Here is a 27,694-nt window from a genome sequence, read left to right on the forward strand (position 1 = left end):
TGTCGTCTTACTAGAGCTTATTTTTCACTTTATCACTTATTTATATGGCTACACGAGTCATTATCAAAGGGAAGCCAAGAAAGCAGTATCAACAGAGAGCTCTGTAAGTGATATCTCATTTCACAACCCAGAAACCACAGGTAATCCTCTCACACTGTATTCAAGCACAGCACTGCTCTGAAGCAGTTCCACCTAGGGTGAGAATTACTGATGCTTGACTTGCAACAAATTTGCAACATCACAGTACTGGGCGTGATAGAAGGAGGAGGGACAGAGTGCATTTCAAGCACACATACCCAAGCCAGCAGACAAATGAGTGTTTCTCAAAGGGCAGAAGGAAGCTCTTTTATGGTTCTCTAGCCTCATCTCACCCCCTCAAATTAGAATGTACTGAAAATGCTTTTCTCCACGGGGGACGTGTATATGGTTGGGAGCGGGTAAACACATCCACTTATAGACAGGTTTGTGAGTATATAATTAATGTTTCTTTTACAGTTATGCCAGCATGCTTTTCTATTTCCCCAGCTTTGCTCAGTGTAAGGTCTCCTTGCACAAATAGTCCATGCTGCTCAGTGACTGCTGATTGCCTTGTTCTCTAGTTGGCAAGATGTGGCCCTTTCTAATGGAAAAAAACATGCCCGAAGGAACTTGCTATTTGAATGCATCAGTCCGCCCTCTTGCAATGTAGATCTTACTAACTCCCTTGCCTCATCCTGGGGGACCCAGAACTCTTGAGGCTTTTCACATGCATTTTACATCAGAACATAAACACACAGACCTATGCTCCATCTGGAAATGGTGTCTTGTTTCCAACAAACCTAGCTGCTCCAGTGGAAGATATTAAGCCTTCATAATGGACTAGCTTGTCCTGAAAGAAATATGTTTTCTATCATTAGCTAGCAATCATTTCATGGCTTTTAACAGGAGCTTTGAGAAATAATTTTAATGATTTCCATTTTCTGCAATTGCAATCATTGTGATCACAAATATGCATTTATATTACAGTAATAACCAAAGATCTATTTTTTCACACTGTACAAGCTGAAAAGTGATATTCCATGCCCTGAAGAGTTTAGAGGGTAAAAGCAAAACAGATGAGAGCTGATTGACTGGGAAATAGAATACAAGAAAATGTAAGGAATTGTAATATGATTGGCATGTGTGGTTGTTTGCTTTTAAATTGGGTGTATAATCAAGGAAAAAGGAACGAAAAGAAAAGAATATATACTGTTACTGCCTTTTGGGCTTAGCCGGCTTTGTTTTCAGTCAAGCACCAGTTTAATGCTTGGGAAGAGGAAAACATTCTACATCTCTCTGCTAAACAACAATGAACTGTCAGCAGTGACTCTCTGGGATTTAGACTGGTGCAAGAGCATGAAATTAGGAACTGGAGCCATCTGTTTTTTCATAACAGCACATAATCTGCCATAGCCAGCAATCTGCAGAGGTCTGTCTCCAGTTTCTGGCTAATTGGTTGAACAATCTCTCTCTTCCCAGGCTACTGACACTTACATTAACTTCCTTTCTGCTCTCACATATCATTCCTGGAGAGTTTTGGTAGGATGCTGTCAGAGACATGTGAGATAGAGATTTCTTTGCACTGAAAGGAAGAGCTGATCCTGCTTTCCTTTCCTGACAAACAGTGGTGCTTTCTCCTGGCAGCATGTGCGTTGGGCAGAACTGGGCTCTGCATTTTATGCCTCACCCTGACCTTGACTGCAGCATTATATCCACTTCACTCATTAATTGCAACAGTTCTCTTTACTGCAAGCTGTAAAAGGGGGGGTAATAAACCTAATGGCATTATGTACTGTAGACTCCAGCTCATGTTGTTACTCATTCTCTCAAAGCAGAGGCTGCTCAGGAGAAGGGATTGCTGCTTAATTAACCTTCTTCTGCAGCAAGAAAGCCATGGCAATTGGATCATTTTAATTTAGATTTCAACACTGATGTTCTATTATCAAATACCTCTTATTTCAAAGGAACCCTCCCTTCCTTGGATCAAAATAAATTTGTCATCTACAGCCCATTGGCCTCCGGGTTCCAGCTCTGCTTGCAAATATTAACTGACAAGATAGGGAAATTGGTTATGGTGATGCTGAATGAAAGCACAAGTACTGTGCCCTCTTTGCAATATCAGTAAGTGCTGGTATTTGTTTAGCAAATAACTGAATCTCACTGATGACATCAACTGTAGGAAGAGATACCTCTATATTAGAGCAGGAATCTCATTCCCTAAGGAAATAGTATGGCAACTCATAAGTTGGTTTGAAGGACTAATACAAAAATACAAGCACAGAGGCTGCCTAAAGGTTCTTTTGCCCTCAAATCCGAGGCCTCTGCTCCTGAAGCAAAGCCCTCTTGATGTGGCTTGGTGAGTCCTGCACACAGAGAGGACAGGAAGAGTTCCTTCAAAACCTCAGAAGAAACTTAGCCATTGGCAACAGCCTGAGTCTTGAGGTCAAAAGTCTCATGGTGAAGAGTGAGACACAAAAAACAGCTGCACATTCAAAACAACCTTCTGTTACAACCAAGGAAAAGAAGGACAAACAGACCCTCTTCAAGGAATCAGATCTGAAGCAACAAAACCACAAATCAATATGGGATCTCTATTCCCCAGGGACAAGTACCTGAAAGTGATTTAAATAAGACAGGAACTCCTGACCAATTCAGGCACTACAAGGCTGAAGTTTGCATGCCGCCTAAATAATCCATTAAGTTTTTAGGACATGGGTTCTTTTAAAAGCCTTTGAGTTCTCCATACACTTTGAAAGAGCCCCATATGAGGCCAAAATGTCGGATCATCTTATCTTTTCCGTGCCAAAAAAGCCAATAATTTTGCAAAAAGTTTGCAGATGCTCTTACTTAAAAAAGTATTTCAGGAGACAGCTTGAAGCTTGAATCTTTCATCTAACTGGAGAGCCTGACTGTCAACCTTTCATTTCTTTCACACAGCAAGAAGGATAGAGAAAAAGTAGAAGTTGCTCCATTATCTCAAAGCTAAAATGGCAACCCTCACCTGTGTAAAATTTTTTTCCTTTTCTATGGAGTTGTTTTAGGTTATGAAGGGTTAAGTCACCAGTATGGAGCAACTCTAACACTGCAGGAAAAAAAACATGAGACCTTTTTAGTGGTGTATATGTCTATGCAGTGTGATGTATCTGCAAACCTATGGTGGGTTGACCCTGGCTGGATGGCAGGTGCCCACCAAAGCCACTATATCACTCCCCTCCTCAGCTGGACAGGGGAGAGGAAATACAATGAAATGCTCGCGGGTTGAGATAAGGACAGGGACATCACTTGCCAATTACTGTCACAAGCAAAACAGACTTGACTTGAGGAAAAAAATTAATTTAAATTACTACCAGTCAAATCAGTGTAGAATAATAAGAAATAAAAACTAAATCTTAAAAACAACTTCTGCGCACCCCTCCCTTCTTCCCAGGCTTAACGTTACTCCCAATTTTCTCTATCTCCTCCCCGCAGTGACACAGGGGTATGGGGAATGGGAGGTGGGGTTAGTTCATCACACGTTGTTTCTGCCGCTCCTTCCTCCGCAAGGGGAGGACTCCTCACACTCTTCCCCTGCTCCAGCATGAGGTCCCTCCCACAGGAGACAGTCCTCCACAAACTTCTCCAACATAAGTCCTTCTCATGCACTACAGTTCTTCACAAACTGCTCCACCATGGGTCCTTTCCATGGGCTGCAGTCCTTCAGGCACAGACTGCTCCAGCGTGGGTCCCCCACGGGGTCACAAGTCGTGCCAGCAAACCTGCTTCAGCGTGGGCTGCTCTCTTCATGGGTCCACAGGTCCTGCCAGAAGCCTGCTCCAGCACGGGCTGCCCACGGGGTCACAGTCTTCTTTGGGCATCCACCTGCTCTGGTGTGGGGTCCTCCATGGGCTGCAGGGTGGATATCTGCTCCACTGTTAACCTCCATGGGCTGCAGGGGGACAGCCTGCCTCACCGTGGCCTTCCCCACAGGCTGCAGGGGAATCTCTGCTCCGGTGCCTGGAGCATCTCCTCCTCCTCCTTCTCCACTGACCTTGGTGTCTGCAGGGTTGTTTCTCTAACGTATTCTCACTCCTCTCTTCAGCTGCCAGGGTTTTTTCCCCCTTCTTAAATATGTTATCCCAGAGGCACTGCCACCATCACTGGTGGGCTCAGCCTTGGCCAGTGGTGGGTCTGTCCTGGAGCTGGCTAGTGTTAGCTCTATCTGATATAGAGGAAGCCGCTAGCAGCTTCTCACAGAAGCCACCCCTGCAGCCCCCCCGCTACCAAAACCTTGCCACACAAACCCAATACAAAACCATACTGAATTATCTGATTAGAAAGTGTGAAAAACCAAAGGCAGCCTGCAGTGAGAAAATGATACCTTGTGCAGAATCCATCTGCCAGCAAAGCAATTAAAAAGATGGACTTCTTAGAACAGCAGTGATTATCATTTGTGTATGACACCCATTGGGCTATGATTTCCTCAGATAATACTTATGCATTGCAGCACTTGCCCACTACATTTTCAATAGCTAGCACTAGTTTAATCCTGAGCTAAGCCATTTAACTGGTGTGAAAGAGAGTAAGGGCTTACTCTCCACACAGAGAGTGGGGCAGAAAGACTTGCTTGGGTGTTTTTTACTTCCTGTAAATGTGTTTCTCAGAAGGTTTGTGGGCATGTATCTCCCTCCTCTGGTGCACAATAAAGTAACACCCTGGTGGAAGATAGGAGAAATTTGTTGTGGCAAAAAATGAAAACTGGGAAAGAGTCCTCAGTGAAGGAGCACAAATACTTGCTAAATCTCACAGGAGATAATGTATTTAGTTTGCTTCTCCATTTCATTATACTATCATCATATAATATAAATATAATAGCTGTCTTTTACACCTGGGCAGCTTGTATTCATGAATATTTTGCCCTAGAAATAGTTCAGCCCCTGATTTGATGTCGAATCTTCATGACCTTCTCCAAACTGAGTTCTTTCGTTCCTGTCAGACTGATCGTGTTTCTTACCAGGACTGCAGAGACCCATTTCCCCATTTTCCTAGTTGCTTTGTTTATTCACAAAAATGCCGTGATTTTAAGTTTCCAGTCCACACGGTTAAAATGACCTGTATTTCAGTCATTTTATGTAGATCTATACTTGACACTACAGTGAGTCCACACTCATGGCCAATGACAGAGAGCCTAAAGAAGTGGGGCTCATCTCATCTAACTGCTGACATCTCCAGTAAGATTTCTCTCTGCTGATTTGAAGTGGGCTCTGGAGAACTGCCTTAGATGCAGACACCTGCATTGGCTAGCAGCCTGCCTTAGGCAGTTCCCAGAGAAAAACCTTCCCATCTCTTGTGCTCTGCTCTACCTTCTGTTTGGTTTATCTTCTCTTTGAGCTGGCTACTTTGCCAGAAATCTGAGGAGAATAATATCATTGGCTTAGTCCACAACATCAGCTGGAAAGGAAAAGTGATCTGGGAAGGGAGTAGCAAGATATCACTGCTGACATCCACCTGTAGAAGAGCAGGTATTTCCTCACAGGTGGGTAGAAAACTGCTTGGTGCTCCTCTAAATGTGGCTGTGACCTCCAGCCCCACTGATGAGAACAGTGGGACCTTTCCTTTATTACCAGAGAGTCTCTAAGGGACAGTTCCTATCTGCTGTCACCCAGACCTGGATACTAACCAAGTGCTTGCAGAAGGAAGACTTGTCTGCTTCAAGTCTGGAGTGACTTTTGCCTAAGAAAGACTGGTCAAGGTGGTGCAGAAAATTCAGACTAGACGAGAAATCCTTGCAGTGCAGACTTCTTTATTCTCTGTTACAGTTAAGGGAGCTATCTTCAAAGGAGGCAGTGTACCCCCACACATACGCATCCCCTCCCCCGATAAATCTATCATCTCATTCAACAGGTTCAAAAGAAACTGCTATTTTAAGAACAGAAATGTCTCACCTCCTTTTATGACTTGATTTTTAAATTATTCTGACACTATTTTACCTATGTGCCAGACTAACAAAAGACAAAAGGAATAAACACATTACTATAGTACTGAAAGAAGGCATTAACCCAAATGTACTTTAAAACAGGATAGGCTAGTCAGCACCTCAACTAAGATTTTCTACTGGATACTACTCTATCATGTAACTACAGCAGCGCATCCCCTCTGTTGCAATGGGTGTATATTTGTTTAACACAACTCCTTGCTAGACCCAACAGCCAGTTCTGTGAGCATTTACACAGCATAAACCAGGCAATTATTTTAGAATTTCGAGACATTGAAATGATCTTTCTAGAGGGACTGATTCTGCCCTAATCATTCATTGCCATCTAAACAAACAAGAGCTGCAGCCAGAGCTTGCTGTGCTGTCAATAATCTTCTGACACATTCGACTAACATCAGGTACTGTGTCCTGATTAGCACCACTGCCAGCAATGAGGCTCTGCTCTCTGGCTCTGACCCACTGAAACGTGCCAATTAATAACGGCCCAACCTCATCTACTGCTCTTAAGTCCTGCCTAGCTAAGTCCAAGTGTTTTCTCTGATCAGTTAGAAGACAAATCTGGGAAAACAGGTTGCTTGTGCTTCCTGAAGGTTTTCTGCTTCTGGCTTGAGCAAAGTTACGCCACAGATCCCCAGCAAGAAAATCCTAACCCAGCTCTTCACACAGGCTGGTATGCTTGGTCTCAAGACTTTTGAAGACTTCACAGATGGACTTAAGCAACACAGGCTACATGCAAGCCCTCAGAGAGGAGGCTTGAATGCTTGCTAAGAGAAAAAGAATTAAAAGGCTCTACAGTGTCCAGAGTTTCACAGAAGCAGACAACTGCCAAAGAGCTACTCAGCTGAAACGGCCTCACAAAACTCCCTCTGTACCATGACTGCTCAGCTAACCACATCAGTGGTACAGTAATTCATATATGGTAATTTGGGGGACAGGAGCACATTGCTCATCCAAGCCCAGCCATCCCCTAAGAGCTACAACAACACTTGAATGAGCCTGAGGTGTTGCCTGAAGTAATCATGTCTCACAGTGGGGAAGGCACAGGTAACAGCTCTATTTACTCTTCCAATTTTTACTTGGTTGCACAGAAATTCAGCTTTTTCCCTTGAACACGGGGGGATTCTCGTCCTCAAAGCTTTAATCACTTCAGGTAAAAATGTTATCCACCCAGTATTCAGGGGTCATTTGGATTCACGGTCTGACTTGACCATGATGAAAAAATAAATGAAAACAGGAATATTTGGATGATGACTCAACAGTGTGCAGTGTGAGGGTTGCTAATTATGGTGGAGAGGACGTATGCTAAAAATTCAGACACAGTGAGGTTTTGCAGTACACCAGTGAGCTTTTGCATGCAAAGGCTGAGCAACTTGCTAAACAACAGAAAGCTAGAAACTGATATAGGGTTGGTATATTTTTGGTTAAAAATACATGAACATATAACTTCAACCCAAGCCCTCGCAATAATAAAACAAACTAAGCTTCTGTACATGGGCAGCCTTTGAGCTGAAAAGAGACAAACACATAGAACAGAAGGAAAGAAATGAATCAAGAATTAAAAGGAGCCTCTAACAATAAAAGAGGAAATGAGGACATACAAAATATGATCCTGAAATTTAATGCTCACCTATGCCTTTATTGCTTTCAGAATAAGATGGCAACCATCATAACTTGAAATAGATCACTGTGTGTGCCCAACACTTAGAAATTCGATTGCTTTACTAACTGTGACACAAGTGTACAAGGCAGAGTGATTTTAAATGACTGAAATGACATTAAAAAATTCCGCAAACCATTTCCTCGCCTTTAAACCTCTAGCGTTCGTACAGCACTTCAGTGCTGCCCCTGGACTAAAAAAACCAGGGGTTCATTCTTGCATGGGCGCTTTGGAGTCACGGATATTAAGCAAGAAACGTTCACGCGTGGCTGAAGAGATCACGTTTTTCTTCTCCAAGCTCTCCAGCGAGTGGATTCGGTATGCCCCTATTTGCTGCAGGTCTATTTGTGGGTGCGCTGTTGGAAAAGCACTGGGCCCCAGCAGCATTCAAAATTCACAGAAAGCTGCATTCACGCCGCCGTCTCCCGTGGGCCACCCCGCGGCCTCGCAGCCCGCGACAGCAGCCCCGGCAGCACTGCCCCAGGGCTCGCTCGCTCGCACAAGGCCCCGCGCACTCCCCGCCCCGCAGGCAGGCACGCTCCCCTCCCCGCCGCTCGCTCCCCGCTGGTCCTCGCACGGGCAGCGGGGCTCATGCTGGGAGGCCTTCGGGGCGCTAAAGGGAAGGGAAACACACAGCGCGGGAGAAGGCAAAACGGCAGGTAGGGAGGCGCGAGGGGTGACAGGTTGGGGGGCGGGGGTCCTCCCACAAGGCCGTAAGGTGGTTTCCGGCAGCCGCAATGGCAGCGGGCTGCGGGCATCAACGCGCCGCCCGCCCGCGGCCCGCCCCGGCCGCGGCTCCCGCTGCCGCACCTCACGGGCCCCCGCCCCGGCCCCGCGCCGCGCCCACCCCGCCGCTCAGGCCCCGCCCCGCCCCGCCCCGCTGCGCGCGGGCCCGGCCGCCAGCGCGCCCCCCCGCGGCCGCCGCCCGCCGCTGCGCTGCTGCGGCGCCGAGCCGCGGGCGCGGGGGCTGCGGGGCGGCCCGGAGAGCGGGCCGGGCCCGGCGCCGGGTGTTCCCGCTCGTCTCTGCCCGGCGGGCGCCGAGCCCGCGGGGCTGCCGCGGGCTGCAGCGCCGCTGGGCCCGTCCTCTCCTGCCTGTCCCCCCGCCAGCCTGGCTGGAGAAGGCGATGAACTGCTCTCTCGCGGCGAATGTCTTCCCAAAGCCCCGGCAGGTGCCCCTTCCCCAAAGGGCGACGCGGGGCCGAGGGCCCCATCTTGACTCTGCTCGCACTTACACAGCCCTTCTGCCACAAGCAGTTGGGGGACGGGAGGGCGCAGCTAGGAAAGGTGGCGGTTCCTGGTACATCAATGAACAGTATTTCTCCACCTGCTGATCCACCCGGATCAAAATTCTCCTTCTGCCATCAAAGGCCCGCAGGGATGTAACTAGCAGCACCCCGCGGATTTTGGGACGTGCTCTGCCTCAGTTTTGGGCCATGCATCTAACTGCACTGCCATAAGAAGAAGAGGCTCAAGTTACGTAGCTGGAGGGAAAGCTTCTGGCAAACCACCTACCGCGGTGTGCTGCTGCGCACCGTGGGCTGCAGTCCTCTCTTCAACATGGGCGGTTTGTGAGCTGAGCCTAGGAAAACTGCATGTGGGAAGAAGAGTTTGGAGGTGCCTCCTCTGCTGAGATCCCATTCAACCTCTCCCCAGGGTCCCAAGGAATTTGATGCATTTCCAAAAGTAACAAATGTTCCTGCAAGCAGCGGCTTTCAGTGCTGAGTACCAGAGGTCTCCCATGCCTGGCTTGGAGAGTTCCCACGTGAGAGGATGTGGGGAGGGGAGAAGAAGGTCGGGGGGGGGGGGGGGCTGTTTGCTGATTCTTTCTCTCTATGAATGCAAAATGAGGGAACTGGAGGCTCCAGGAGATTCGCCACAGTTCTCAGAACTCTGTTCACTCCATAGCGCTTGCTTGTCTTGGTCCCTAAACAAAGCCCACTGGTACAAAACCCAGGAACAAGCTTTGCTTGATCTAGTCAACTATTCCTGGTTTAAACCTGTGCAAGACAAAGTATGACTCCATCCCAGGAGAGCAGGAAATATTCCCCACATTCACCATAAGCTCCCAAACTACTGATAAACTTTGGGCTTCTCCACTCACATCCGCATGCAGTGATACTCCATTAGCCCTGTAAGAGTTATGACAATAGCAGCACCAAGCCATGCGTGGTGATGATGAAATGTTCCCTGGCAGGACAATTAGGCTCTGCACAAACATGTCCAGAGGACTTCCACTGTTTTTTTCCTGTGTGGTGCTCCCACCAGGATACTACACCCACAATGCCTCACCGGCTGACTGGGGAATGGTGCTGTTAGTGACTGTGCAGTGAGGAATGAACTTGAAGGACTGGATTTGTTCAAGCTCTGGGCTGCACCCCCATAATATTGATAGCGCCTTTTCCTTATCTCCTGTAGCACCTGATGTAATGTGCCTTGTGTGCCTTGTCTGGGGCCATGTGAATCTCTGCAACCGGACCTCAGTGCAAAAGGGCCTGTCACCTGCAGAAGGGAACCAAGCTTTCAGCTGTGGCCTGCCCAGCACAACTGCGAGCAATACGGAGTAGAAAAAGCAGGGAGCACATTCCCTTCTTGAGGACATCTGATAGGGGGACCCAGCTGTGCTAGACACCCATTCAACATTAAAGGAAAGACCAGCAGTGCTGAGGAGGGTACAAAAGGAAAGACTTGGCTCACACATGTTTCATAGATATTTCATCATTCCTGCCTAGGGCGCGGTATTGCTGGTTCTGAGAATACAGTATGCCAAATGACATTTGGCTGTGGTAGACCTGTTTTACAATGACGCTTTGTACAAACCCACAGCTCTCAAACTGAAAAGGGGGAGGGCTTGCGAGAAATGAATTCTTCAGGACAGTATGGCAGATGCTTTTCTTAGAATACACTGCATGATAACACACAACACTCTTGCCAAAGGGGAAAGGTGAAAGGATATATATTGCCCTGCCCATCTGTCGAGGAGGTCTGATGAGAATATCATTGTGTACTCAGCTCATTTTTTACTTGTTTTTAACTTAATTTTTCGTCCTCCCTTTATAGCAAAGTCTTTACCTTACAGCGGTCAGCAACTGTTGTTTCTTGTTACAATAGCAATCGCAGCCCCCTTTACAAGGCCTAGAGAGAAGATTACAAAACCTGGCCCTAAGGCAATGGTGAGGATCACCACACCATAAATGTGAAGCATGCATATGTGGGTGTATTTAAGGGGAGGGGAGGGGAAAAGCTAGCAATACTCTTAAGATTTGAGGCCCACTCTTTAATGTAAAAGGTATGTTCTTTCTAGAAGGGTGCCAAACCCCCGAGTTACAGGAACATCTGCTCAGAAAGCTTGTAAAAAAAGTTCCCTTTGCACCTTTTTCCTGGGGCTAAATCTTGCTTTGGTCTGTATGACTTGTGTCTGTCAGTAAATCAAAAGGTCCACGAACACTCCTGGAAAAACCTCTCAGCCTCCAAAGCCGGGTGGCTGCACCCAAACTGCTCCACACGTGTGGGGCCCTACAGTGAGGGCACCTGCTGGCTCTCCCCTGCCCCAGGGTAACGGTTGGCTCCCTCCTACTAGCACAGCGAGCTGGTAGCTAACACTTGATCTTTGAATTTAAATAGCTTACAACACTCAGGCACAGCTGCAGGAGAACATATGCAGCCAGGGTATTCCTGAAGCCCAGAGCCATTCATTCCAGAAGCAAGTACCTTATGGCAAACACCCAAAGCAGTGTCTGCTGCTCACACAGGCACGTAGCAGGGTTCTTCACGTCTCCCTCATTCCTATGGCTGTGACTGATCCAGCAGGATTTACCTTATAACCACAGAGAGCTGCAGTGAAATTCTGGGCATCTAGGACTCCTTTTCCCTGAGCTCCTTCTTGAGGTCCCCGACATGCCCAGATTTGCCCTACCCTTTGGAGAGCTCTGCTGTGCTTTAACCACATCACATTCACTTGCCATGCCTGTCTGTCTCTGGAGTGAACTGCGTTTATCTGGCTCTGGAAGACACTTCCCTGCCCAGATTCAGTATCACTGATATTTCTCACACCAATCGTTCAATCAGCCCCTCCTTCAGCCCTTTCTATCAGAGCAAATGTGGCATTTTCATAGACTTACTACTGCAGTCATTGCTTGGGGCCTTTGAGGTCAAAGCTGAGTAAACCTCGAGTGCCTCGCCTGGCAACTGTGCAGAAATAAATTTCAATTTCAAAGATTCATTCTGTTGATTTATTCCCTGAGCTGTCACTGCGCACAAGCTCAGCTGTATCACAGATCACATGTTTAGGATTTAATTATCTTCACTATACATTAAATATACTATATATGGTGTGCTGGAGAGTCAAGACTCGGAAAGATTTAAACATAAACAAAATGTACGTGGTTGAAGAGAAAGCCTTGAGGAATTCTCCAGCCCTGCCTTGACTGTCAGGAGAGTTTGTGCCAGGTAGTATTTTAGGACATGTTTTCATGATCCCCTTTACCTGATCTCAGTGAGCATTGAGAAAAGGCAGCACCATCCAGACTGCCCCTCCAGCCTCCAGCTGCACTACCCCACCCCCTTGTGCTGGCACTGGGATTAATTTGGCTGTGGGATGAACTGGAGCAGGGAAAGGATTTAGCTTGCACAGCTGCTCAAGGGCTAGTGCTGCTACAAGGGAGGGAGAGCCACAGGGCTAGGGATTTTGGGGGCAGGGAATGGTCAGGCTGTTGGTGAAATCACACCTGCAGGACAGGGGCCCTTCTTTCTCTGTGTGATGAGACAATTCAGACATTGTGCAGTGTATTCTCACTGGGATCACAGTACTAAATAGAGTAAAACCCCACAAGTTTAATAGATTAAAAGATGGCAGTTTTGGCCTGCCTGAGGGAAACACTGAGGTGGGAGGGTGACAGACACTTTAGCTTAAGAGATAAGAACTGAGTCCTGGCAGTGGCACACACCTAACTGTTGGACTCGCTGCGGGCCAGTCCTCTCTTGGCGGGGAAGGCTTAGTACTGCCTTGTGTGAGGTCGCTGTCACAACAGGAATCTTTTAGCAGCTCAAAAGCAGCACAGCAGTGCCTAGACCAGACATGTGCCCACTGTGTAACAGCAGAGGTGGCCCTGTTGTTGGTAAACAGTGCTGCTCCCTGAGAACTTCCTCTTGGAGGCTGATGGCCAATGCAAATCAGAGCTGCCTGAAGCCTGCAGCTAAAGAGCACAAGGACAAACTTTTTGTCATGTCTTCACCAGATGTCAAGCCACATGAAACATGGTGATTTGCCAGGAAAACATGTTGATTATCTGGACTTCGCAATGTCCCTGAAATGAGCACAAACAGCTCAGGAGATAAGGTGCCATCAGCTAAGCCCCTCTTTTGCCTGCTCTGAAGGACAGGAGCTCTTGGTGACACTGGGATTAAAGAACCGATCTGTCCTGGATAAAAAAATACCTTGGTATCTACACTCCCTTTCCTGCTAAATGAATGACGGTGACTGTAGACAGCCACTCTTGTAGAAAACTTCCACCTATCAAGGGGGAAAAATGTCCAACAATTATGCAAACTATGGTAGGCATTTACACAGTTTAGAGTGTACAAACTGTAGAAGTGGCTTTTATGACATTTGCTATTAAACCAGGTTACTGGGCAAAAGCCTTGAAGAAACTGTGGGCTCTTAATCAAGATAACAAAGTGGATCCCAAGAACAGCACATGCAGGTTAGCTAAAAATGTAGCTAATCCCTGAAAGCACAGACCAAATGGACTATCATGCGCCTGGTGGGCGTGTGGCTACTGTCCATTTTAGTGCAAAGAGAAGGATGGGTGCTCAGCTGGGACACCCAGGACACCACCCTGGGGCCCTGCTGGCCCTGTGCATGAGGGAGAAGTGCAGGAAAGAGAACACACCACTTCTTGTGCAAGTTGCAAGCAGCAGTACTAAAAGCAAGAAGCAGGTGTGTTCCCCTTTAAGGTCAGCTGAAGGGCCTTGTAGTATGTGGGTGAATGAGGCCGGGGTCCTGCTTCAGAGAGGCTGCCGGGGAGGGAGAGACTCTGATTCACTTCAGGAGAGTGTTGGTTGACTGTGAGGAGGAGGCTGGCAGCCCTTGCTTCCCACCACGCTCACTCGTGCAGCGTCTGCAGTCATGGGGCACAGAGAAGGGGGAAGTGAAGAGAAAGGGGAGGCTGCAAGAGGAGGGGGAGGTCAAAGCTTCTTCTGTTCCCCCTCTGCCTCTGGCCCCTCAAACTGAGCCGCTTTGTCTTATTTCTGCTGTGTTTCTCAGTGTTTGTTTTCCCTAGAGGTCCACCTACAGGGCCAGACCTCCGTGAGGAGCATCCCTGCCTCCCTGTGCCAAACGAGAACACCTGCCCTGCTAGAGATCTCGAGGAACGGCGGCCGGCAGGCCATCCCTGCCATCCCTGCTGTCCCTGCACTTCTGCTACCGGAGGGTGCCATGGGTGCCACCGGGGCAGGTGGCGGCTCCTCGCCCTTTCTGCTGACACAGTCAGAGTAGCGATAAGTAACTTCGTGAGCCCAGTCATTTAACTATTTCTGTCCTCCCAGCTGCATTTGCCTCACAGGATGGCAGCACTTGATATCTCAAAAGATAAAGAATATTTTGTTGTAAGCAAAGGAAAACTAGAGAAGAGTGATGGCGGCAGTGGGGGGGAAATGAGCTGAAAACCATAGACAAGGCAAAAGTCTGAATAATCAGATGAGCGAGGAGGGTTATAGTGTGCAAGTGAAGAGGCATTGAGTCACATTGCAAGCTTGTACCATAAAGTGCTCTATACCTATTTCCCAGAAGGTGATTAGTTTGCATAATTCAGAAGTTTTATGAAGGGTGTTCATTGGAACTCGATGAATAATTAATTTTTTTTTGTTTCGTTAGCAAATTTGGAAAGTCAAGAGGACTCATTTCATCAAACTGAAAGGAAAAAATCTGATTTTTTTGTGAATTGAAAAGTAAAACAAATAATAATTTGGAGGCTTCAAATGACACATTTGTTCCTAAAAAAAAAATTAATGCTTCATTTTGATGGTGGCTATTTAAATATGGTTTAAATATTTTAAAATAACAGGGATTTTTGAAAGACAATGTCACTTTGAACAAGAGAAATGCTATCATTTAATTTGAAAAACATTGAGAACTATTTCATTGGAAATTCTGAAGTTTGGGTTTTTTTTCGTGATATTAAAGAATATGCTTGTACTGGCTAAGCTCCTGAAATATATTACTATCTCCTATCCTGAACCTTTGGCTGCAGAAGTTTGTTTCAAAAACAAAAGCCCCATTCCCAGGCTCGACAGTTTATCATGCAAATCCAAACTTCTCAAGACTCCAGAGCCTGCAGCTCCATGTGTCTCCAGCTCCTCAGTGGCCCAGGAACCCAACAAAACATTAATCAGTCACTGTAAAGTCACGGACAGAAATTATAGCTGCACCCTCTCCAGAGACTGCATTTGCCAGCTCGGTGTGTTATGACCTAATACACGGTCTGCTATTAAATAGCTTGCAAATTAAATTACTCTGTTTCAGGATGCAGCATTAAAAAAGCAATAACAAAAGCACTCTTACAGAACATTCATAGTTAAACCCCTTCAAGTCAGGAATGGGCGGTGCTGTAGTTTTGTAGCTTTTGAAGAAAGGGAGAGGGACTCCTGCCTAACCCTCTAGCCCAAAGACCTTGCTACAGAGATACCATGTATTTTCACTGAATCTTGACCTCTGGCAATAACCCAACACAAGCTGATATATCGGGCAAGTAATATTGCAGCAACACCACTTACTAGGCTGTGGCAGCAAAATTTGTTGATGCAGTTAAGTCCTTAGAGTAATGAGAACCAGGCCTTCTGCTTTACACTTTTTCTTTTACAAGACATAATTTGGTTGCTGACGTTTGAAAATCGTAAAAAGTGGGTTAATACAATGGCCATTTAAATGAGCAAACATAGCAAAAAACCTTAGGAAGTGAAACTTTCTCAAGAAAGCTCTGCTTAACTGCAGTTGCTCTTGCTGCAAAGGGTTCCCTTCACATTTTTCTCCTTTCACCAAGTACTGGTTCTAGGCAGAAAAAAGGCTAAATTATATTTTGCCAGTGTGTAAGACACTGTTGTTTTCTTTGCAAAAGAGCTGATGATTTAAAAATGAAAAATGTTGTTGGTGGGGGCTTGAAAAAAGGTTTAGGAAAAGATGTACATGCATTTTCTCAAAAATTTCCCCCTTTCCTTCAACATTTCATCTAAATTATAAAATTCAAAACATTTCCTCCCATTTTGCGTAGGGCTTGATTTTCATTGGACCCCATCCAAAACATTTGTTTTCTTTGTACGTACCAGATATAATCTCACTGCTATCTAAAAGAAAAATTCCCCAAGTGGTATGTTACCCACAAGCCCATCCTCCTTTTTATCCCCTCTTACTGATTTTGCAGCCCTGTTTCATAACCTCTTTCCCTCGTAGAAACACATTTGCAAACCTACTGGATTCTCCCCTTCGTCCCTAGCACACAGGCCAACCAAACTGCCCACTATCATACTTTCTGGTATCTGTTATCCCTGTGGCCAAAACATTAAGAACTCTTTTGGATGCTGGACATGAATTTTGAAATGTAGGATTTCCTAGCTGGGTTTTCAGGTGATGATAGTGGGAGGAGGCAGCTGGAGCTGTGAAGAAGCACATTAGTTGGATGCTCACTGCAATCAGAGGCTTTATAGCAGGCATTAATCAGCACTCAACTCAAATAACCAGGAGAGCAAGCTGGCCACACTGACACATTCAAGTTAATATTCTTACGAGTTGCTATAGATGTGACTGTCTAAGAATATGAGACTGCTTGTAGGGAGTGGTAGTATCTGGTAGCAAACAGGTATAGTAAGAAAGAGCTTCTGAACAGAGAGGTAAAGGCTTGTCAGCTTTTTCAAACTATCACTTTGGTGCATGAAACTCTCAGCCTCCCCATGTACATCTGGCCTCTCTGACATTTCAGGGTTTTGTTTTCATACTTAGCCCTGGCAGGGACTTTGGGAAAGGGCATTTGCCAAGTCCTAGAAATGTGGTTTCAAGTACTTTGTAAACTAGGGAAGACAAAGGGAGTTTTGTGTTATCACTAATGCAAGGGTAAGGCTTTGTACATGACATCAGGTTCTGCAGTGATGAGCAGGTTGAACAACAAATCCTGCAGCTGATATATTTTTGGAAGGTATAGGACCTGCTTTTAGTTTGCTGACTCACATGATGCCAGACATAAACACAGTGCTTGGCTACAGCATCCCATTTGCAGAGAGGTCTAGGTTATGGGGTGACAATTTTTTTGGTAACAGCTACACTTCAATAGCAAGAAGATTCTTGCAAAGTCCGGGATTTATTCTACAATCCTCTGCCAGAAATTCCTTTTCTTTGTTTTCCAGAGCCTCCAGCCTATGATTTAACACATATTCTAATGCAAACTCACAATCCTTGCACACATCACTGTAAGCTTTCAGCAACATGTGTTGGCCCATGGACCAAAGGCAAACAGATCACTTCCACACATCAGGGCATGAACCCTACAGATCTTAGACATAATTCCCAGGAATAGATTCTCTGACAAGCTCTGAATAAACAATCTATAATAAAGCAACTATTCATTCTATGTTTTTTTATACATAAAACTGCAAGGAAAGAGGCAAGGAGAAGGTGTGAGAAGCAGAAAATTGAGGCGAGGTTATAGCAAGGAGGGATTCTGAAGTGGTCCCCATCCCTCAGTGTGTGTTTCCCTACCACCTTGCTCTGTCATGCAAATTTTAAAGAGCATTATTGATGGGGATGCAGGTGGTGCACTATCTGGTCTTTACTAAAATGTGTTTTCATTTGTAAGTGGCTTCTGGGCAGGTTTTGTCTGGGAATATGCTTCATTCACAGCCTAATGGTGACATCTGAAAGCACTGAAGAGCTACATATACCCTTCACTGATCCAGCCACTCATATTTCTGCACAAAACATCCTTTCCACTCTTGGTATTCTCATTTCCCTATCTCCATTTCATCAAGAGCCCTCTGAGATTTCCACACAGCAGCTGTTTCCCTAAGATGTCCAAGGCTTGTGGCTTCTGTTCCCAAACTTAGTGTGCCCCTGGGAAGAGCTGCATACCTGTGCTGTAGTTCTAAGATCCAGTCCCCACACAGGCAAATCAGACCAAGTGTGGATGTGGTTGGATGTGACAAAATACCTTTAGAAGCCTTAGCACATGATCACTATTCACCTCAACTGCTGAAACATTCTCTTCTCTGGCCTTGACAAACTTTGCCTCACTGCTATGTATTCAAAATGTTACTGTGAATCTGTTAATTTGAACACCTTACTATCTTTGTGCCCATCTGCTGGCTTCCCCCTTCTGCTATATTCCTTCCTTAATTTAATTTAATTTAATTTAATTTAATTTCATTTCATTTCATTTCATTTCATTTCATTTTCCAGCCCATCGCATTCTAACTATCAGCTCTCATTCACTCTTCAGAAGTGGCCTCCAGACTTTGACTGGGGAACAAAGCTGATCTTCATTACCCACTTGTCATCAAAGAGGTGCTTTAGAATGTGCTCTCTGCTACCCCTTGGATGAACTTCCCACTGTCAGCTTAGGAAAATGCCTTTCCTTGTCAAGTCTACTGTCTTTTAAATATTTGGATTCTCTATATGTCCACTGAGCTGGAGCGCTATCTCCTTTATGTAAACTTCTTTGGGTCCTTTGCTGTATAAATGTTAAATATAAAGGTTTAATTCTAGGTTTTCCAGGAGTCCTGCTTTGATCTTGTAGTTTGAAATGGCATAAAATAATAATAAAAAAAAAATCAGGGACTTAATTAGGCCTGTGAAAACTAGGAGTAGGCTCTTAAGCTATATACGACACATGAATTAATTACATTCCTCATCTTTACCCTTTAAAAATATTTCTTACGCATCTCATTTTTGAGAGGAGCACCCCTCACATATCTTCAGCAAAGCTTTATAATGATTTATTCTTGTGTCTCTTGTTAAATGCAAACTGCCATACTGTCAGAGACAATCAGAAATATAGCTACCTTTTGCTGGTTTTCCTTTTTGTAATGCTTTAAGAAACAAAGGGAAGCAGAAGTAAAACCTTTATCCAGTACTCCTTCATGTCTCCACAGCTGCAGCTTGACATGGGGTATACTTAACTGCTTATTTTTAGACTTGGGGGGTTCCTTTGGTTCTTTTCTGCTTATTCATGAAAACAGACTAGCTTTCAGTGTTCACTCTGGGATGAAGTTGTCTGCTTGATTCTGTGTTCAGTCTGAAGTGATTGTCCTATTAACAAGAGATTTGTGGTGCTCTGCTTTGGAAAGCTCCTTCCTTAAAGGTAAGTCTTTAAACATCTGCCCAGATACTTCAGGGTCTGTGTTCAAATTCCTCCTAAAATCTCTCCTTTGCCACAGCCCCTTACAGGAAACTGGGCAAGAGTAAAGAAGCTGGTGTGTAAAGTCCTTTTGCCTATGTTGCTTCCAGTCCTGTCTTTTTATTTCCTCTTACTTCTGTCTGTATCTTTTTCCATACAGTCTCAGACCTTACATTTTGACTGTAAGGTGCATGGGGCATGGGGAGGGGGCAATACATTCACACAGGCAGGGTTCCTGGTTGCTACTGGGGCATGTATGGACTATTACAAATAACATGTAGCAAACCCAGCCAGGTAAGGGGTACAATGCAGACCTTCAAGGCTAACTGAGAATTGCTAGCATGAAAAGTTGGGAGACAATTTTCCCTCTGTGTTAGATGACTATAGATGCTCTGAATTTCAGGAAAGCCTGTTGGATATAATTAACATTACAGTAGGGGAAACAAAGCCTAGACTCTAAAAAATAAATACCAACAATTGTAGCACAAAGAAAAAGGACATTCATACATCCACCCACACCTCAAATCCTTAGGGAAAATCTGCTGGTCAGCAGAAGTGCACAAGAAGATGAACCCCATGTGCCCTGAGAAGTAGTGGAAGGAGAATTCCTCAGCTAGTGCTGTCCTCCACTCTGCTGAGGCTGGCCTGAGGGCACAGGTTTAGGACTAGACAGCAGCATCTGCAAATCCAGGTTAGAAGCTGACAGAAAGGCCACATTTCTGAGAGACTTAAGAATTAGTGGGTTTGTGATGTGAATTGTGGTTCCTTCAGGACCCAAGACTGATCCACCAAACTTGGTCATATCTAGGTCTTTACTTACACTAATCAGGTTTTAGTCCTTTAATGGTAATGAAACAATATTTTTCCAGTCACTGTGTTATTTCCTTTTCTCTTTACCTATTGTTTTGTAGAAAAGATTTTTTCTTCAGCCATACCACTTAGAGGTCTGGATTTTTTTTCAAATGACAGTGCATTTCAAAACCCCAATAGGTTTGTGGCAAACTAACATGGTAAAAACGTGAACTGTTTAACATAATAAGACATGATCTCACATTCTGAGTTTAAAAAAATATCCTGAAACCAGATACTTATGCAAATGATAAGCTTCTCTTCTCTCCGTTACACCTCAAGTAATTCACTAAGCAAGTTCCTGTTACAGAAGAAAAACACATGGGCAGCATGAGACAGGCTTTAAAGTGTGAAAATAATTTTGTGAATAATAACATTTTGCCATGGGAATTCTGACAGGGTGTCAGCAGGAAGGTTTGCCCTAACAAGCGTTCAATGAAGAAAAGCAATTAAAATCACTAAAATGTGAGCAACTAACCCAAAATGAGAAAGAAACCTACATGAGAAACCTGGTTATTTAACTTACTTGCAATCTGACTAAACACAGTAGTGTAGTCCAGTGTTCAGCATAAAATGCATGTCCCTCTCTGAGCTAAGTTCAAAGAGGCCATGAGACCTGAACCACTCCTAAGCTGATTCCTCAGTTTAAGGCTCTGAAGTTTAGCTCTGCAAGGCCCTCAGTCCCCTCCCCTGCTCTGACACTTTGATATGGTAGCATAGGTAGAATATAAAGGTTTCCTGTGACCTGGGGTTTAGTATCACCCCTAAGAACAAAGAGTACTAAAATGTAAGTATGTGCATTAAAGGAAAGATACACCTTACACTGAGCTTTTGGACACGGCAAGTGCAAAGCACAGGCTGTTGGAGACAGCCTGAGGAATATCCTTCCTGAAAGACCTTCTGAATCTCAAAGTTAAAGGGAGGGTTCTTCTTTTACCCATACCCCTGCTCTGGCCCTAGGCCGTGTGTCAGGTCCCAATTATGGGGAAAGAGTGAAAGAAAAAAAGTTCTCAAGATGAGGAAGTCAGGGCAGGAAGACACCAGACTACAGAGACAAGAAGGCAGAGTAACTAGGTAAGATAGGTCCTATGGCTGTAGCCCACAAAGCATGGCTGTGATATACAGGTAAGGTGGACCAAACAGAAGTCCAGAGACCCTTCATCAGCTGAAGTGTAGTTAGAAGAGGGGCACAGCAGAGAGAAAAGGCACCCCCAGTGATCCTTGTGGATCTTATTTTCGGGGCGAGTTAATTCAGTTACCAATACCTTGTTCCATGCCATAACTGAGCCGGGAAGGATGGGAGCAGTGAAGGAGAGATCTTATTTGGAACAAGATCTCTATTTTACTGCATCATCCATCTGCTATCTGCATACGTTGACTCAAGATTCAAAGTCTGATTAGCAAGAATAGCAGGCACTGTAGCAAGGTGATTTCTATCCATTGGAAGGAGGATACTCCGGGCTCACCATAGGTTGCCCTGGCTGTGAAGACAGAGATGACTTCAAGAGACTCCACCGGGAGACATATTGTGCCTTACTTAGAAGAGCAGTCATCATAACATGAGGCTTTTAAGGAGGAACAAGGGTAAAAAGTAAAAAGTGGTCAATCTGAAAAGGCACCCCAAGAACAAAACAGCCAGGAGTACCACGGGAAATACAAAGTTTGCCAGAGCAGCCTCAATTGCCAGAGAGAGGAGCACCAAAGTGCTACCTCTCACTCTAGCTGTATAAGATACTGTGAATATGTGGGGCTGTGAGCACTGAGTTTTACATGGCAATCCTTTGCAAGTGTTTAGTGGTTAATTGCACCATCAATTTGCAGTCTCAATCAATTATCAGGAGATGACATTATGGTTGATGAGGCTCAGATGCATCATTTGTTTAACTGCATACAAAACCGAAGCCCAAAAGATACATAGGACAGGTAACGTGGTTACTACTCTGAATATGAAAATGTCAGGCATAACCTCGTAATTTCATGCCATAAATCTCACTGATACTCTGGTACGCGATGTTGCAATAGCATTGTTCAATATTAAATTTAATATTAAAATTGATTTAACCTTGTCTAACCCGTAATACAATATGGGTCTGACCCATTATTAGGATGCAGTTTTTCATTTTCCCATAGCTATATTTTTATTTATCATCAGTTCTGTTTTGAATGCTGGTTAAGATCAAACTGATTATGAATCTGTCATTACAAATGATTGTTACATCACCTAAGTATGGAAGTGATAATTTTTTTTTTATATCATTAGGTATTTATGTGATTTCAAGATCAAATATTTATCCTGTATCTTTGGATTGGGCAGGCTACTGTTCAAGAAGTAATGCTGTTAGTTTTTCTAGGTCACAGTCCAAAAGTAGGTCTTTGCAATCCACTAGATCTATGCATATAAATGATGAAGCACCTTCTAAAAGAACTTCTTAAAGTGTGGGGAAAAAAAGAACGATAACCTTCAGTGTAACTGAAGTGTAACTTCATTTTTATGAAATTCTTTAGGCAATAATTCATGGATATGACAGTCTATCACATAAAAAAGCAAAATGATTTTCAGATCTTACATGACTTTTAAAAGGCCAATGGGTGAAAACTATTTCACTGAGATTTGAGATGACGCAGGTGCTCTAAGCAGAGATAGCAATAATCAAAGCTCCTGCAGTGTTTTTCATCTGTTGATGTCAAGGTACTTAGACAGTAAAGTCCGTAGGTAGGGAAAGTTCTGTAGAGATGTGGAAGTCATTAGCTATAAACCTAGATAATTTTTTCTTGGAAACGGGAAAGCCTAGAGAAGCTGGCTATGATTCAAGTCACATTGCTGATATGAAAAGATGAAGTCATTGCAAGTGTAATCAGTATTTTGAAGGGGGCAGCAATTTTGAAACATCAAAAGCACTAACATTAAAGCAAGCAAAGAAATTGGGGGCGGAGGGAAGTCCTCCATAAAAAAGCTAGCTCGCACTGATTCACTGTGCCACATTAGGCAGAAGTATAGTTCTCTGTGTGTTGTCCTAGCAGGAAATACCTGATGATTGCTAAAATATTAAGTGCTGTGATCGTGCAAGCTGGCAGCACCAAAGGGCCTGAACTGCACTATTGGATGATTACCTTTCCTCCCCCAATTCTTAAAGCAGAATGGATGGCAGTTTCAGATTGAATATATATTTTCCATCTGCTGAATAGTTGTTTTTGTTCATGCTGTTTGAGGTTAACTGTGCACGTACTAATCAAACCCACTACTTCCTTTCTCGTAAAACCAAAACAAAGCTTCATATTACTTTCAGGTACAGCATCTGGGATCAAAGCTATATATATACACACTGACTCTGTGTGGGTTCAAACATTTCGAAGATTCAGTATCCTGAAAGGTGTCGCCTTTTTTCCAGCCCTGAGAGTTCCAGTTTGTCTTAAAGTCTGAAGGCATCAGCCACCTTCAGCCCCTTCAGCATCTGTCCCAGCGCAGGAATGCTCTCAGTATTGGTCACCATGGGCTTTCTCTGCACAGCCACTGCCATTGCTGAAGGTAGGTAGATGAAGGAGGCAAGGTAGCTGGGGGTGTCTACATTTTCTCGGTTTCACATCTTTGCAGGAGATGGTCTAGGTACAACAGGGAGAGGGAGCTGACATGGAACCCCTCCATAGGACAGCCTGGGCACAAGGTCTTGGGGCACCACAAGGTATCTGGAAAACTAGATGCAGACTTTAGAGCAGTGGCATCTGTAGAGAGGCTGGGCAGGATTCAGAGTAGCTCAAGAATGAAGAAAGATTTTGACAAACCAGGCCCTGTGAGTGAAGTTGTTGCAGCTGATAACATGGATATAGAGATTGGAATGGATAGAGAAATTCTACTTTTCGTCCCACATTATTGCACCGCAGAACTGCAGAAGATAAGCCTGCCCCAAAATAGACTGATATAAAATGAGATTGAACAAACAATACTGAGTCTTCACAGCTTATTAAAGCGAAAGTCAGTGCCTTCCCATTGTGTAGCAGGATAGAGTATAGGAGTTGTAAAAAGAAGCCAGTGGGGTTGTACATGGTACACTAGTTTCCCTTTAAGATTTGTAATGATTTTTTGCAGTATATTTATCAGGCTTTGCTGTGTGCTGCTATACTGTGGCTTGGGGTATTTACTGTTGCTGTACTGTGGCTTTAGGTATATACTGTTGCTGTACTGTGGCTTGGGAATAGCTGGTTAAAAATCAGGAGGAAAAAGATCAGAAACAAAAATATACAAACAGGTTTTCCATTCAGTTTTATTGTTACCCTAATGGTTCTGTTCCATGTTCCACACAGGATGTCAACCTGTTTGTTTCTAAATGTGAATATGTTTATTTCTACCAGGCAGAAATTGTGGTTTAAATGCCTAATTTTAAATTTCAAATTTCAGCTTTACCATCTGAAGTCTATTTTTTTTCTTTCTTATGTATATTAAAAAGTTTGTGTTGAGGGAAACTGAAGCATGCAGGTCATTGCTTCAGTAAGTGGGCTGAATTACCTACTATTTAAGCAACAATTGCTGAGATTTATTATATCATTCATAGTAATCAAAGAACTTCTCGAGCTTTTTAAAGTATATTAATGCAGTGCCTATGTGAATTGTGGTCCTGGAGCCCTTTTTTTGGAAGGGTTTAGCAGCATTTCTAGGAATTACCCATGGATAATAGGAGGTGGTAGGAATCCCTGTTGTGCAGGTTTCAAGTAAATGACTGCAGATCATTTCTTGACAGTTCACTTACAGTCATGCTCTTTACTTCCTTACAGTAATGGAAGTGACTCAGCCAGCAATGGTGCTGGCCAACAGGCAAGGAGTCGCCAGCTTGGTGTGTAAATACAAGCACATTGGGAATGCAAAGGAAATTCGAGTGACTCTGCTTAAACAGACAGGTGACCGGTTCACTGAAATTTGTGCTTCAACCTACACAATGGAGTTTAAAATGTTCAGTGTGGAAGAGGTCATTCAGTGCCATGTTAGCCCTGGCCGCAACAATGTGACCCTCACCCTCACTGGCCTGCAAGCTAATGATACTGGTCTTTACGTCTGCAAGATGGAGCGGATGTACCCTCCACCCTATTTTATGAACAAGGGAAATGGGACTCATCTCTATGTCATTGGTAAGTCAAGCAGCTTTACAGTACTGTGATATTCCCAGGTTAAGGGAGTTGCTGTTCTGTCTCAAAGGTCTTCAAAGTTCTGTTTGTAAGAAGTAAGGCTTAACATTGATTCAAGCTCTGAGAATCATGATTAGCTCTAATTCCTTTCAGGTCTCCCTGCACACACCTACAGCAGGCAATGTATGGATGTTTGACAGCATAAGAAATACCATATAGTGTACATGTATGTCTAGGCAGTTAGATATGTAAGTAAGTGCAGAAACAACGGAGAGTAAAATGTATGTTCTTCTACAGATAAAGCCTATTTTCACTGGAGGTTGAGTGGGCAGGGACTCAGAGCTCAGTTTTGGTAGTAACCTGGGATAGCACATGCTAGAGAAAAGCAGTGTGGAGGCTGACATTGACTCTAGGGGCTTCCTTATGAGGCTCATGTGTGACATGACTTGTGTGATATCATGTTTTAGATCCAGAACCTTGTCCAGACACTGCCATATATCTCTGGGTATTAGGAGCTACTGCCTCAGGATTTTTTCTTTACAGTATCATCATCTCAGCCATTCTTGTGCACAAAGCGGTAAGTCCCATCAACTCAGCCCCACCCTGCTAATAACGCCCCTTTGTGTGATGAGGACAAGGAGAAAGAAATGAGAATAGGAAAGAACACTGGGAACAAATACACTGGGATGCTCCTTTTCACTGGTGCAATGCTGTTACTATATTGCAAAACAAGAGAACTTGCTAGAGCTGCCATTTAGATTTGTTTACGGCTCATGTGTGTTGCCAGAGTACCAGAAAGCAGTCAGTTTACATCAGCTGGACTGACCCTTGGCTTAGATGTGGATGCTTAGAACAGGTTGGAGTCCTGGATGCTTCTGGGATCAAAGGCAACAGTCTTCATATCTACTCTGATTTCACAACTGATTCATACAAAATCCCAGGATTTGAGTTTTTCGTTTCTTACCATTCACCTCAGTGCAAAGCAAATTTAAAGAGGCCTCCCCTTTTGATGGGGCGGAATTGTTACTTACAGCATTTTTAACTTCGCAGCTAGAAATGTCTGCACAAAGGCAAAGACATGCGAAATGTAAGCCTGGGCTGCCTCTTTCCATGGGGGTCTGGAGTCCTCAGTCTGTTAGAAATAAACCTGATGCCAAAGCTTAAAACCAAACAGTATCCCTGCCCCATATTTTTCAATCCGCCCTTGTCCCTAGAAGCTAAATGAAACTGTCTGGTGTGAATACTCCTAGTTTTGAACCACCACTGAGCTCTGAGCAGGAGCACCGTCAAAGGGCTAAATGAATGGCAGGACTCTGTTTTTTGCTAAATGGCTCCTGTAGCTCCTGATTCTCCCTCGAATGATCTCAACGGAACTTCTACAAAGAGGGGTGACAGGGGAAGGTGTCTAGAATACCTTCAACTCAGTAAAGGCAGAACATCCATCAGTTTTCACTAAAAAGTGCTGGTCAATGATTATGCTGTGATCAGTTGTTTATTTTACTGTCTTCCCGTATTTTATAGGTAAAGAGAAGACGATGTCTCACTACTGGGGTCTATGTGAAAATGCCTTCTGAAAAGCTAGAGAAAAAAGTGATTCCATTCCACATCACTGTTAACTGAAACAAGGAGAGAAACCATTTCCTAACTGGGATGGAGAGTCTGCTAATTCACTTAAGTTAAAGAAATAAAATTAATTGTCTTATTATGAAGGTGTATGGGAAGAAGAGAGAATATTTTTTGTAACTTCTATGGTTTGGAGGACAATAAATAGTTTATGCATTAATATTTCAAGGTTAACCCTGTCACATAAAAATGGCTACATTAGGCCATTGATTCTCTGAGTTGTATTGTACCAATATGTAGTCTCTATATATATACATATAGATGTATAGCATTAAGAGCTATTGCTGTTGCAGCTGAGCATCTTACTGTCAAATTTCACCATGTCTACTGATCAACTGAAATCCAAACACTATTACGACAGAGGCTTGTGTGTCATTGCAAGGCTAATACTATAGGTCTGGGAGGCAGAGGCAGAAGAGCACACTAATGTACAAAGGAATGTTGACTTGTTTCCCTGCATTGCTATTTATTGGTCCCATTTCTGGCATTAGTGCTCTGCGCTTCCACAGAGGCATCACCGTAGGCTGGCACTGATGATGCTGCTGCTCTAAAAGCCTGATCTCAGCTCCTTGCACTAGCATTGTGTCCCAGCAGTGCAGCGCTGGAGTTAACATTGATGATATCTGAGCCAGTGCTGACAGCTCGGTTGGAGAGAAAGGCTGCCCAGCAGGAGCCCTCTTAGGCTTTTGCTGGGAGGATGTTCCAGCTCTGCTGGGGCCTTGCGTTTTACAAATGCTAAATTAGCATCTATCCAAAAGGCAGAAGTATGTTGCTGTGTTTAACTGAGTCTATTTTCCATGAAAATACAGACAGTGTATAATCTTGTTTATTAGTTATGTACCATTCAATAAAAACCTTGAAGCTTTGCTGAAATTCAAGTTCATTTCTTATTCACCATTCTCAGAAGAAACAGGAAGTGGCTACATGTTAGAAAGCAGCGATGACAAGATGAACCTTTCCCCTCTGACCCTGTGTTTTGCCCTTCTGAGGGAGCCTGTGTGCTCATGCCAACAGGTACTTTCTCAGCTCTCCTTCTCAGGGGGCCACCAGTAAAATCTGTCAAGTCTTCTATTTGTCTAGTTAGAG

General features: G+C 44.3%; 1 protein-coding gene across 1 annotated transcript; it reads left to right on the forward strand.

Moving 5' to 3' along the window:
• The first annotated feature begins 22,996 nt into the window (after window positions 1-22,996).
• On the forward strand, window positions 22,997-27,443 carry CTLA4 (cytotoxic T-lymphocyte associated protein 4). Its single transcript, XM_009917469.2, has 4 exons — window positions 22,997-23,396; window positions 24,638-24,988; window positions 25,453-25,562; window positions 26,507-27,443. The coding sequence occupies exons 1-4, from the start codon at window positions 23,339-23,341 to the stop codon at window positions 26,603-26,605; spliced, it is 618 nt and encodes a 205-aa protein (XP_009915771.1). The 5' UTR covers window positions 22,997-23,338; the 3' UTR covers window positions 26,606-27,443.
• Window positions 27,444-27,694: the final 251 nt, after the last annotated feature.

The sequence above is a fragment of the Haliaeetus albicilla genome, chromosome 4 (genome assembly GCF_947461875.1).
Source record: "Haliaeetus albicilla chromosome 4, bHalAlb1.1, whole genome shotgun sequence".
Lineage (NCBI taxonomy): Eukaryota > Metazoa > Chordata > Aves > Accipitriformes > Accipitridae > Haliaeetus > Haliaeetus albicilla.